This window comes from Alexandromys fortis, unplaced genomic scaffold (genome assembly GCF_014885135.2).
Source record: "Alexandromys fortis isolate MF-2015 unplaced genomic scaffold, M_Fortis_MF-2015_v1.1 scaffold_81, whole genome shotgun sequence".
Taxonomy (NCBI): Eukaryota; Metazoa; Chordata; class Mammalia; order Rodentia; family Cricetidae; genus Alexandromys; species Alexandromys fortis.
The window spans coordinates 4,652,470-4,665,515 of NW_026067960.1; the positions used below are offsets into that span (position 1 = coordinate 4,652,470).

General features: G+C 50.4%; 1 protein-coding gene across 2 annotated transcripts in view; it reads left to right on the forward strand.

Annotated features, from left to right (window-relative positions):
* The window catches only part of Vapb (VAMP associated protein B and C), a 37,831-nt gene extending 25,064 nt beyond the window's left edge, over positions 1-12,767 (forward strand). The window contains exons 3-6 of one of the 2 annotated variants that reach the window (XM_050152868.1): positions 4,548-4,651; positions 7,632-7,712; positions 9,292-9,468; positions 11,397-12,767. In XM_050152868.1, the coding sequence (XP_050008825.1) occupies positions 4,548-4,651; positions 7,632-7,712; positions 9,292-9,468; positions 11,397-11,555 (521 nt within the window). In that variant the 3' untranslated portion in view covers positions 11,556-12,767. The remainder of the gene's footprint in view (positions 1-4,547; positions 4,652-7,631; positions 7,713-9,291; positions 9,469-11,396) is intronic. The other variant, XM_050152869.1, reaches the window with a different exon arrangement.
* The last annotated feature ends 279 nt before the right edge of the window (positions 12,768-13,046 follow it).

Genomic DNA, 13,046 nt, shown 5'->3' on the forward strand with positions numbered 1-13,046 from the left:
GGGTACTTGGCAGACTGGTCATGAGCACTCAGAGCAGGTGAAATAAAAGTTGCCAGGTATAGGAAGTCCATCCTCTGGGCGTAGGACACACTGGTCTCTGTTTCAGATGGTCAGTCTTCAGAGGTTTTGCTCACAGGGCTTACTGAGGAGGAGATGGAGGTGATGGGTGCGCAGTTATACTGGGAAGCCCGAAGAGAGGCCAGGCTGAGCCCTGATGTTATTTACAGCACAGGAAGTCAGTTGAAAAAGCCTTCATAACGAGGACTGAAAGAACCTTGGCGTTTGGCCCGAACAGCCTGTTGCATGCCTCCTTTCTATTGATCCTGAAGGAACGGTGAAGTGTGTGCCCTGTGGCTTCTGCACAGCCAAGTGGAGCAGGCTGCCAGGTGCTCGCTACCTGAGCTGAGAGGCCCACAGAGCACGCAGAGTTGGAGCGGCAGCACTCTCATAGCCAGGTGGAGTTAATTATTCACCTGCTAGACCGGAGGCCCAGGAAAGTAGTTTCAGGGTCAGCATTGTGAGACCCCTGAAGGAAATAACGAACTTACTCAGGGTGAGGGTGAGGGTGAGGGTCAGCTGCAGTGTCCATCCCTTTGTTTCAGGTGAGTGGTTCATCATTTGCAGCCGATAAGAAGCTCACGCTGGGTTTTGGTTGTTTAAAAAAGTGCAGTTTGGTCTGTGGATCGTAGTCTTCTGATGTGTGGACTGTGGGAGGAGGGAGAGTGGCAAGAAGAGATGCAGGAAAGGATAGGGGAGCCCCTTGGGGAGGGCAGGGAAATGTCTTCCCTTGAACATTTCTGTTTTTTAATTTATTATTACCATTAATTATTGTTGTTGTTTTGGTTTTTTTCAAGACAGGGTTTCTCTGCATAGCCCTGACGGTCCTGGGACTCTCTCTGTAGACCAGGTTGGCTTTGAACTCACAGTTACTCTGCCTCCCAATTACTGGAATTAAAGGCCTGTGCCACCACCACTGAGCTCCCTTGATCATTTCTAAAGGGAGTGTGATGTAGGGTGCTTTGAAGTTATGAGGGGAAGAGGGTCCACACCACCAGCCAGTGGGGTGTCCTAACATCCGAGTAAGTTCTATAAACACCCAGTTGTGGATTCAGTTGAACTAGAGGAGGCAAGTTGGCAAGAGGGCGCACATGGGGTCTGTAGAAAGTGGCGGCAGCGAGTGAGCTTCCCATGGCAGGAACAGGCATGGCACCTTCCAGCCATGCCTTTGACTTTCAGAAAAGAGTACAGCCCAGTTCTCCAGGTTCTCAGTGAGACCCCTCCAGCAGATTCTCTTTAATTGGCTTCTTTGCAATTCTGGTACATGCTGGAGTTGGCTGATCTTTCTTTGGAGGGCGTGCTAGGGTCTGAGTATGTGAGGGGCACCGTAGGAATGAGGGGAGGTTTGGGGGTTGGTGGGGAATGTCTCAAGGTGTAGGACTGCATGCCTGCTGGTCCAGAAGCAGGTCTGCTGGCCTGGAAAGACGCGGTGTGAAGGAGGAGGCCCAGAGGGTATGAGGAACTGAGCTGGCTGTCTTCTGCTTGGGTAGTAGCTGCTGTTACAGGAAGTTATGATCTGAGTGCTGTAGGGGACTTGTGTCCTCCCTGGGTCTAGAAGGGTGCACGGGCTAGTCTGGTGGGAAAGAAACAGGGGGAGAGTTGGCAGAGCCTCTGGTTGGGAGGATGTGAGTGAGTGAGTGGGTGGGGGTCACAGCTGGGGTTGTGGCTTGTTGAACGTGGAGAGGAGACGTTTCTAGGTGAGAATTGGGGCAGAGCAGCATTCCTCTTTAGAATCTTTATTCGCCCCCTCCCACTGTGGTGCAGATGAAAGTGGTCTGTGGTTGCCCAGTGCCCTGGAAGCAGCTTTTATGCTGCATTTAATCGGGTCGTCATTCTCCAAGCCAGTGTGTGTCTTAAGCTGCCTGTTTTCTTCTCTTTTGAAGGAAGTCTGGCCTGATCGATCATGACCCTAAAGGTTCTTCATAAGGGTCCTACTTTTGTGTCCAATGCAGCAGGCTCTGTGTCCTGAGCACTGTGTGGGTGAGGGGTGACTGAGCCCAGGTCGTCTCTTGGTAACAGGCCTCTTTAACGTTCTGTCAGCAGATGCGTTCTGAAAGAAGGGACGATTCACTTAGGGTTTTATCATCAGTGTCTCTGGTATTTAAATGAAATAAATTAAGTTAATGGGAAGCTCTTTTATAGCCTGTCATGGAAAAAGTACATAATTTGTGCCACAATTTGCGATGAACTAGCACTGACCAGCATTTATTCCGTCATATTCTCATAAAGCTTCAGCGGAAACTGGATTTGACATGAGAAGGTGGCAGCTGAGGGACAGGAACTCGGTGGTGTACGTGAGGGGCAGTGTGAAGCAGGGTGTGGGTCCTGAGGTATGCCAAAGGTCTGTAGAGTGTCCTACACAAAGGACAGCCAGTGGGAGGCAGGCAGCCTCTTCTCTGCAGTGGAGGAGGGGCAAGTCCCCACCTTATGCCTAACGCTTCTCAGAGGACCCCTCCAGAGGTCCTGGTTCCCCTTCCTAGCCGAGGTTCTCTGGTCAGTCCCATCATGGCCCTGAACATACGTGTACGTGTGTGTGTGTGTGTGTGTGTGTATGTGTGTACAGAACTGTGATTGGCTACCACTAGCCCTGTTCTGTGTCCTGCCATTAGGTGGTTCTTTCAGCTCTCCACTGTGGAGGCTGAGTAGGTAGGATGATGTAGGCCAGGGGTAGGGCTGGTGATGGCTGTAGGCAAAGCTGCAGTGGGCCTTGAAGTATGTGCATGGTCAGAGGAGCACAGGGACTTGGGACCCTCCATCTGCCATGCTGGCTTTAGGCTCCAGCATGGCCTCAGCCAGCTCTTTTCTCTTAGGTTGTGTCAGCAGGACCAGGAAGGCACTGTAGGTGGTGGCTGTACTCCCTCTAATGCAGTCTTTGAACTTCTGTGCTCCTGACAGTTGAAGATCCCAGGAGTCTGGGTCTTTGTAAGATATAGTGGTATTTATTATATTATAAATTTAAAAATGACTAATTTCTTTAAAAATTACAATCCATCAATTATATGTTTGTGGTAATATTTTTTATGAAAGTAGTTTTTCTCCAGAAATTAGAAGGCTCACATTGTTGACAGCTTCTGCAGATTTGACATCTTAATAGACTCAGTTCTCATGTCTGCTTCATTCAGCGTGTGTGGTGCTGTGTTGGCGGATGTGTCAGCAGACAGGAAGTTAGTAGAGTCTGTAGCCTGCTCTGTGGCACACAGGTAGCGCCTCCTTTGTTTTCATTGTTTTCAGTGCCAGGGTTAACCCAGGCTTTGCGCATGCTATGTAGACCAGGCTGGCCTCAAATTGAGATCCACCTGCCTCTGCCTCCGAGTACTAGGATTAAAGGTCTGGGCCATCATCTGCAGGGGATCAGAGAGGAACCATAGTGTGGGACTGTGGCTAGGCTGGCACCCTGGCTTCCTTGTCAGCACGACACTCACAGCCTTTGACTTCTCATCTAGAAGGTGGACGCCTTTCAGGACCGCCTGGGAGGGCAGGACTGGCGCTCGTTGGGTTTGAGTGTGTGTGCCTTTGTGGACTGAGGCAAGCTAGCTGCTGTTTCTAGTTTTCCCCTCTTGAGAACAGACAACCGAGTAACACCTCCCCCCCCTCCCCCCAGCCCTTCCGTCTTCCAGACTGAGGTGGATGGTGCTGAAGAGCAAAAGCCCAGTTGCCGACGATACCATGGAGGGGCTAGGCCCACACTGACCCTGCAGCATACCCTGCTTCTGTGAACTTGGGTTTCAGGGAAGGTCACTCAGCGTGAGGCTTAGTAAAGCTGTACAGCAAAGAGCATATTGCAGGTCAGCCCTCTTGTAACAGGGTTTGGTCCAGGTCATCTGGGAAATAGTGCCAAGGAAGCGAATCAGAATAGAAGACTCTGTATAGCAGAGCGTCTGGTCAACAGGGTCCTTTGGTGAGTTTTCTCTCAGTTCTGGCTGCGGGATGGAGCAGGAGCCGGAATTGTTTTTTCCTGCTGTGGGAAATCCAGCTTGTAAGCCGTCTCCAGAATTCTATTGGCAAAATCATATTTCAAGCCTTACCTTGATGAGCTGCGTGGGAAATGGGGTGTAGAGCAGCGAAAGCCATCCCGAATGGTTCCGAGTTATTCTGTTTCCCTTCTCAAGAAGATCATTTGGCAGTGTTTTCCTAGGAAAAATAGGCCTTTGGTGTTTCTCCCATTTCACGTCTTCAGTAAGGGCTCGGTGAGGGTAGGGTGGCTTTGTGGGAATGCCTGGGCACGGTGAGCAGGGCTCTGGTACCCAAGTCCTAGCAGAGCCCGAGTTCAGCTGGGACCTGCTGTCAGGCTGTGGCAGCCCCCAACTTCTCTGGCCTTAGCTGCTGACCTGCAGAATCGGGGGAAGGCTGTCCATCCCTGCTGGCTCATGTCCTTTCTCAAGGTCTAGATGGGAGAACTGGGAAGTAGCTCTACTCCGCATTGTATTAGGGTGACAAATGACTCGGGTGACCACGTTCTGACTCTTCTAATGAAATATTTTCTTTCTCAGTGATGTTACAGCCTTTCGATTACGATCCCAATGAGAAAAGTAAACACAAGTTTATGGTTCAGTCTATGTTCGCGCCACCTGACACTTCTGATATGGAGGCAGTAGTAAGTACGAAAGCTTCTTCTCTTTTGCAGTCTGCTAGGCAGACGTGGCGGGTGCATGCCTTTCCACTCTTGACGGGGAGTGTGCTGCTAGGGAGGTGTGCGCTCTGGTCCCTGGATGGCTTCCCCAACTTTGACGAGTAGCTTTAACATTTCCATGGCTGTTCTTTTCTGACTCGATGAACTGAACTTGCTGCAATTCTCTGCTCCCATGGACCCTTCCTCCCTCTCTCCTGCACTGCAGGGGAATGCTTCCTCGTTGCTAGGATGTTTCTGACCTGTTCCAGCCCCTCAAACCCAGAAGGATGTGCTTGTGTTGAATACTAAACGTTTAGCCTCCTTCATTCCTCTGCATTGCTTTGCTCTTTTTGCTTGTTTTCTGGTCCACATAGTTCTTCGGGGTCTTTGCTGAGGATTGAACTCTGATCTTGAGCTCACTAAGCAGTTGCTCTGTCTCTGAGCTACAACCACAGCCTGCTTCACACCACAGCCTGATCCACACCACAGCCTGCTTCACACCCACAGCCTACTTCACACCAACAGCCTGCTTCACACCACAGCCTGCTCCACACCCTGCTTCACACCAACAGTCTGCTTCACACCACAGCCTGTTCCACACCAACAGTCTGCTTCATACCACATCCTGCTTCACACCCACAGCCTGTTCCACATCACAGCCTGATTCACACCCACAGCCTGCTCTATACCACAGCCTGCTCCACACCACAGCCTGCTCCATACCCATAGCCTGCTTCTCACCATATTCTCTAATCGCTTTCCTTTTCATCCCTTCTTCCCCCACACGAGTACATGTTTAACAATGCCTCTAATTTTGGTAAAATTAGGATGCCTTTTTTTTTTTTTTATAAATAAACAGTATTTTATAGTATTCACTTTTCTGGAAGAGGAGAGATTATGATGTCAATTCTCCCAAAGGTGGTGCTGCCTATGGACATCTGCAGCACAGCAGGCAGTGGTCCTCAGGATCTGGCCAGCCCAGAGACGGCGAGGGTGGCAGGGATGTTCTGTGTCAAGCTAGTCTCTTGCCCGTATCAACCACATAGCCTTCACTTTGGGCTTGGGAAAGCAGAACTAGCTGCCTTCATTGGTGCGTACCTTGGGGGCAGAAAGGGAAGGTTAAGTCAAGTATTGAGCTGGAATGAGACCTTGTCATAAGACTGACCCTGGAGACATTTCTCTGCCCTTTCATTTCCTGACTTGTGTTGTGTTAGTCTGTGTGATGAAGGGAGCACATGACAGGCACGGAAGGTGGATGTCTGCAGGCTGTGCTTTTGGTCTGGCTTCCGCTGTGGTGTAGCTGAAAGGGCGGGGGCTTGGCTGTCTTGATCTCTAGTGGAGCCCTGCCTCTACTAATGCTTTGGTCTGTCTTGGACAGGTTTTCTTGATTCTTCTTGAGGTTTTAGCCACCTGTGAATTGGGAATAAAAATACAGGGTTTTGAGGAGAATGTGCCCATGTCTGACTTGTCACCTGAGTAACTAGGGGCCAGGCACTGCAGGTTGACAAAGGGGCCTTCTACTTGTCAGTGGGTTGTTTTTATAACTGTTTGAAGTGTTTGGGCAGCACATTTTGTAGTATGCTGTGGGCTTCCCCTCCTGAGTGGAGGCTGAATGGATGGAGGTGACTGCCAGTTCTCCCACAGCAGGCCCAACTGCTAGGAGAGCTGTGTTGCTTTTGAGCTGACAGTGTACAGCAGACAGAGCCGTACCTGATCACCTTTGCTTCCATGTACTGTATGTGCTAGCTGCCTGTAGGGGGAGGAGCCCTATAGAGCAGAGGTGCTCTTTACTGACGTGGTGCTGTGCGCAGTGGACAGTGAGCTGGGGTTGTTGGTAGTCTAAAGAGGGTAACTCCCCTCCAGTGCTCTCTGAGCACTCAGAATGCCTGTTGAATATTTCAGCAGAGGACCTTAGGGTTCAGGTCATTCAGCTTGGAGGGAGAGTCTTAAATCTCAGATCATCATCATTAAATTCAGATTCAAATTTGGGGACAAGAATGGCTGTACTTAGGTGATGCCACTGCTTGCTGGCTCTCTTGCTCTTGGTGCAGTTGGATGAGTTGGAGCAGGTGCTATGGAATCTGTCTGCCCTGTAGTTTGTAGGCAGTTCTTGGAGACTACTTGAGCGTCCTGTTGTCACCAGCATTAAGAACCCAGAGCTGGCCTTGCATGATCCTGTCTGCCTCACACACGGGCACACGTATGCACAGAGCAACCTTGGTGTGTTATTGTCTTCCTGTGTGCTTGGTGCTCTCAGGTGTCCTGTGAGTGTCAGTGTGTTGTCCTGTTGGCTGCTTCTGCCATAGTTAGGGTGGCCGCGCTCTGGTGCCAGACAGAGCGATTGCCTAGCTGCTGTGTGGTTGGGAGGGTGAGGGTGGGTGCCTCTCTTCTTGGCTATCACCTTGCTGCTTTACTGACCTGTCCTTCTTAACCCTTCCTCCACATCTGAAAGGAGATATTAGTGAGGGGCATATGCTTCACTGGTGGGTGAGGTCACTTGGGCAGGGCCATTCTGATGCAGCCACAGTGGTGAAATGGCTCTGTGGTGGATGTGCCCCACTGGTGGTTGGCAGGGTGGGCTAAACCCTCATCCTACAGCTCTCTAGGGAGTGTATGCCCTGCCATGTAGATTCCAGTTTCTTAAGGGGAGCTTGGTTGCCTTTGGGAAGGATGGGCCCTTCCCAGGCCTGTGCTGTCTGTGAAGTAGCAATGGGCAAGCTTGGGCAGGCTCTAAGGAGCAGCGAGCCTGCAGGGTGTGCAAAGCGTGATAAATATTCAGGAGAGCTAGTGCATTTAATCTTGTCATGTTAAAAATATTGAAATCTCAGCAGACTTAAGTTCTTTATTTGATATACATCAGGGCTTTCTCATTAAGAGTATTTTTCTGAAATTGTCAGTTATAGGAGGAGAATTATTCTTCCAGCAGCTTGATAATACCCTGATTATTAAATTTAAATTGTTTTAGTGGAAGGAGGCAAAACCGGAAGACCTTATGGATTCAAAACTTAGATGTGTGTTTGAATTGCCAGCAGAAAACGCTAAACCAGTAAGTACGTCTCTAGTTCCCAGTAATTGAATGTTGCAAGCTGGTGCTTCTGTGCATGCCATCGCCTGTGAAACAGAGATCCAAGCTGGCAAATTATTTTCCTTCCTCTCACGCATGAAGGAAAAAAATAAGCTGAAGTGAACAGATCGACTGCGTTCTATGGTCAGCCTTGGGAAAGTCTTGTGGAGAACGGCCACCCGAGAGCAACCTGTTGGCTCCTGAGGTCATGAGTTCTAGGGAGCCTTTGCTTGGCAAAGTGGGGAGACCAACATGGAATAATTTGCTCTTTCTCATGGTGCTTAGACAGGTGGTGAAGCCCCCGAGTGTCCTTGTCAGTGCGCTCCCTTGGCTTCTGCTCCCCACTGACTACTTCAGTGCCAGGTCGGCCCTGAGATGAGATTCTCTTGGCTTCAGTGCTGGTGGCTTTTGCATCCTGTGCTCTGTGGGATATCCAGCATTGAGCACCCACTTCTTAGACACAAGCAGTACCCCCACGTTTTCATGGTGGTTGTTGTGTGCCGCCCACTGCCCCATTGTGAGACCCTGTGTCCCATAGCTTCCTTGTCTGCCCTGTCTTTCCATGTGCTGCCTTCATCTGGGCCCTCACTGGAACAGTAGAAGACGGGTGGTATCTTAAATACTGATGTGCACTTCCTTCAAACTGGCCAGTGAAGTTAAAATTGTGTTACAAAGTAAACACCTTGCCTGGTTTGCAGACCCCTGCCAGTGATGGAGGAGCTGGGAAGGGGAAGCGCTCTGCTGTGATTGGTCAGCACTGCCTGTTTTCTTCTGCTCTGCCATCAGCTACTGTCACCCTGATCCTTCGTGTGGAGAAAGAACAGCATCCTGTTCCGGGAAAGTTAACTCAGAAGCAGGGAGATGAGAATACTGACCCCAGCCTTGTGATGAGTGGGGCTCAGGCCTGGGCTCTCCCTTCTGTGGGAAGTGAAGGAAGTTGGAGCTAGATGCCTGATTTTCAGATTGCTACACAGGCCCCCAGGCTAACATTCTGAGTACTCCTAGCCCTGCTTCCACTGGCCAGCTCATCCTCCAAGAGGGTACCATGACCTGTTTTATGCAGGGGTACACAGGAGCATGTGACCTCCCCAGACGGGAGGCATGGCTGACTCAGAGCTGGCTGGTCCTCATCCCAGGTGGTCTTTGTGTAGCTTTCTCTGGATCCCCTGCATCCCACCTCCACCCCCACCCCCAGAGGCCTGGGAGGCTCAGCTCTCCTGCAGAGGTAATTTGCAGCTGATAATTCCTGAGCTTGCACAATTGCAGTATGCTAATTTTTGCATGGCAGGAATTTGATAGTGCAATATGCACAGCCCTTTTTCTCCTCCTTGAAGTATTAGCCTCAGCCCAACTTCATTATTTGCCCTTATTCATAATTTCTAGGGCCTGGTAGCTTTAGATTATCAAGATATTAGATAAAGTGATGCATTTAAAAAATAAATGTGACATTTTACCATGTGGATGGAACGCTGCCTCATGTACTGTGTACTGAGAACTGCTTTGCATAAAATCCTTTCTTACATAGTTGGTGACCCTTGGGCTTTCATTTATTTCTGAACAGCATGATGTAGAAATAAATAAAATTATACCTACAAGTGCATCCAAGACAGAAGCACCGGCGGCTGCTAAGTCCCTGCCATCGTCCCTTGATGACACCGAAGTGAAGAAGGTGATGGAGGAGTGCAGGCGGTTGCAGGGGGAGGTGCAGAGGCTGCGGGAGGAGGGCCGACAACTCAAGGTAAGGCCCTTGCTGCCCTCTTGGGTGAGTGGTGCTTGCTTTCTCTCCCCGGGGGTTCCTGAAAGGGTGTTTGAACCACACCTGCTAAATGGTTTTTCACTTGAGGAACCAAACCCAGCTGCGCTCCCATTGGTCTGTCTGGCCCTGCTGCACCCTGTCCCTCAGGTGACCGTACTTGGAGGCAATCTCCTGCTCGTCCTGTCCTATTCTGATGTGGACACAGGAGTCTTAGGAAGTCTTAGGTGCGCCCGGCAGTGGGAGCTTCTCAGGCTGCTCTTGTGCTGAGAAGAAAGCACAGTACTGGCCCAGTAGGGAGGTGGAGGCACAAAGGGGAAACCAGGGCTGCAGCTTGGGACGCCTGGCTAGGCACTGGGGAGGCCAGAGCAGGCTCGGCCTAGCAGCTCACTTTGCTGCCCACGCGGTTTTCATAGTCTTGTCCACTCCAGGCCCATTTCTCAGGCCTGTTGGTTGACCGTCTCTCTGACTGACTTGTGGCTCAAACCCTGTGGATCTGTCTGTCTTGGATGTGGATAGACTTGAACATCTGATTATAGGAGCTTTTGTTACAGCTTAAACTTTGAGGCCTATTTGTTCTTAATCTTGATGATGCCAGCCAAGCATGTAATAGGTTTCCCCTCTTTGCCGGCTGTGGCGGCAGATGCACATAACGCACTCATAAGCTGACTTCCCTGCATCCCGGCTCTGAGGCAGATGTCGGAGGATGGCAGTGTAGAAGTGGCCTCAGCATCTTCCTTTGCAGAAGCTTCTCTTTGAGTGAGACTCTCCTCAGAAATAGAGTTCTGCACCATTTACGGTGATCTATAGGTTGGGTTAGCTTCAATGTAAACCCAATAAAATAAATGCTGGGTTTTGCTGTGCCCATTTTTTGTAAAGTTAATCGAACGCTGCAGCTCATCTATCACTGTGCTGTGGCGCTGGCCTTGCCGTGAGCACAGTATCTCTAAAATAATACCAGAGCCATCTTGACGGGGGATGCTTTATCCTGCCACACATGGCTTCTTGTTTAGTGAGATCTGTGTGCCAGGCCTTGCAGACTCAGCTATGAGCAGGCTGCCCTGGGGAGCTCCCTGTTAGTGGGGCTGAGGGAGCGATGAGACAGTGATGGTTACAGCCCATGTCCTTAGTGGGACCATAGAGAGCTGCAGATCACGGGAAGACTGCCCTTGGTACTTGGCAGTTAAGAAGGAAGCCGAGGAAAAGGGTGGAGAGTGTCAGCTCTGTGCGAGACCTCAGAATGGAGTAGCCTGACACTGCCCCTGCCCCTGCCCCTGTGCAGTAGTGGGACTTGGGAAGGGGATTGGAGGAACCTACAGATCCTTCAGGCGAGGGGTAGAAATCAGATACACATCTTTCCTTACCTAACCTGGGGGTGTGGTGGGTGTGGCCTGGTGACTCTCTTTGGAAGGAGAGAAGGAAGCCATGAGTTAGTTAGAAGGTATTTGTGCTGGCACCAACTGTGGCAGCAGTCGTACATAGTATGTGTTTCAAATTCGAAGGGCTATTAGATTCAGTAGTCTACCTAGGTCTCTCGCCAGGCTTATGCAGGTTCCCACTGAATAGTTGGCTGTGGTTTGTGTCTTGGGAAGTACCTGGAATTTCAGGCAGAGATGAGTTGATTGGACAAACTTGTAGGTTTAGGACAGGACCAGAGGTCAGATCTGGAGGTAGGCAGAGAAGAGGCCAAAACATGGCCAAAGAGCCTGTGCTGCAACCCCAGCTCCCACCAAGAGCTTTTCTTGTAGTTCACACCTAACTTGGTGTTAGGAGAGATCCAGCAGCTCTGGTAGGAGGAACACTGAGGGGCCTGGCAGCGGCTTCTCTGTAGGCTTCCGTGTGCCTTTGCGTTGTGGCTGGATCATGTCTGCCAAGCCATGATCTGCTTTTGAAATGTGCACTTATCCCCCTAGGAAGAAGACGGGCTTCGGGTGAGGAAGGCGCTGCAGAGCAACAGCCCCATGGCAGCTCTGGCTGCCCCCGGCAAGGAGGATGGCCTCAGCGCCCGGCTGCTGGCTCTGGTGGTCTTGTTCTTCATTGTTGGCGTCATTATAGGGAAGATTGCCTTGTAGAGGCCGCATGCGAAGGAGGGCAGATTGGATTGACGGATCTACCGCATCATGGGATCTAAATTTATCATAACCATGCGTAAAAAGAAATTAATGTATGATGACATCTCACAGGTCTTGCCTTTAAATACCCCTCCCCATGCACACACAAATGCACACACAAATATAGCATAATATAATGATCTTTTAGGAAGTTAAAAATGTATAGTAAATGGACGAGGGAAGAATGGTCTGTTACTGAGGGACGCCGTGATTTCCACAGTGGCTTATTGTAGCTGTCACACTAAACTCGGGTAGGCCTTGGCACATGTTCCTAGTCACCTCTCTTAAAGCAGAAGCTCTTTCTCACATGTCGGGGCTGGCCTGTGGGAGCAGGAGTCCTGTGAGGTGGGGTGTGCTGTCCCCTCCACAGCCACCTCGTGCTGCCTAGTCTCACCCAGGTGGCTTCCCCAGACCTGCTGTTCTGTCCAAGTCATCGGCTCCTCAGGCATGCAGAGCTACAGAAGCCAAAACACCTTGCATGGTGGCCACATCTTGTGTACTTGCAGGTCATGAGTGAGAGACACGAGTCTCTGTGTTCTGCTCTCTTAAAGGGACCAAACTCAGTCTGTTGGTTCGTGTAGTGACACTGAGCTGTTCCCAGAGATGTGTGCTGCACATCTGGCTTACTCAGTGTGTTCCATCTCGTGTGTTCCACTCTGCTGTCGCCGAGTGCAGGCAGTGCTGCGGCCTGCACCTCACCTGTGCTGGGAGTACCATGGAGTACCATACCAGTGAGGGCGTTGCCGCTGGTGGCACTGTGGCTCCCGGTCTCTGGAGGTCCAAGGGATGGGGAGAGTCTGAGTCAGGAGACAGCTGCCAGGAAGTGTTTTGTTGTGGATCGGTAACAACTGTCCCGAAGAGGGACACTCTTTGTAGTGACAGTCAGCTCTGGGTTACCCAGTCTTCTAGATTGTTCTCCCCTCACTCTCCGCTGCGGCTCATCCTTCTAGAACATAGGCAAGGTCTGACCTGCCCGTCTCAGGATGAATGAGTCAGGCTGCCCGAGGGTGCAGGGCATGGAGGTGGGGAGGAGAGCGCCTCAGCGAATCCATCTGCTGGTCATGAAGAGTCTGGACTGTGAATTAATTTCATGCCCTAAAAGACCAATCCAGTTCTGCTCAACTCTATGTAGCATCTTAAAAGAAGAAATTAAAATAAAGTCCCAAATTAAGAGTTCTTTTGTCATTTTGTCACATTTGCTGTGTGTGGGATTATTATTATTAATCATCGTTAGCGTGCCATGGAAGGTTGATTTTAAAATGAGCTCTGTCAGTGGGAAGCACATGTTTAATGATTTGACTACACACACATCTGTGTACACACACACACACACACACACACATACACACACACTACTATTTTATTATTATATTTTTAGTTGGCTTCAGCTAACAGTACAGAAAATAAAACTCCTGCTGTCTCAGGCCTGCCGTCCTTTCTCTTCTGTGACCT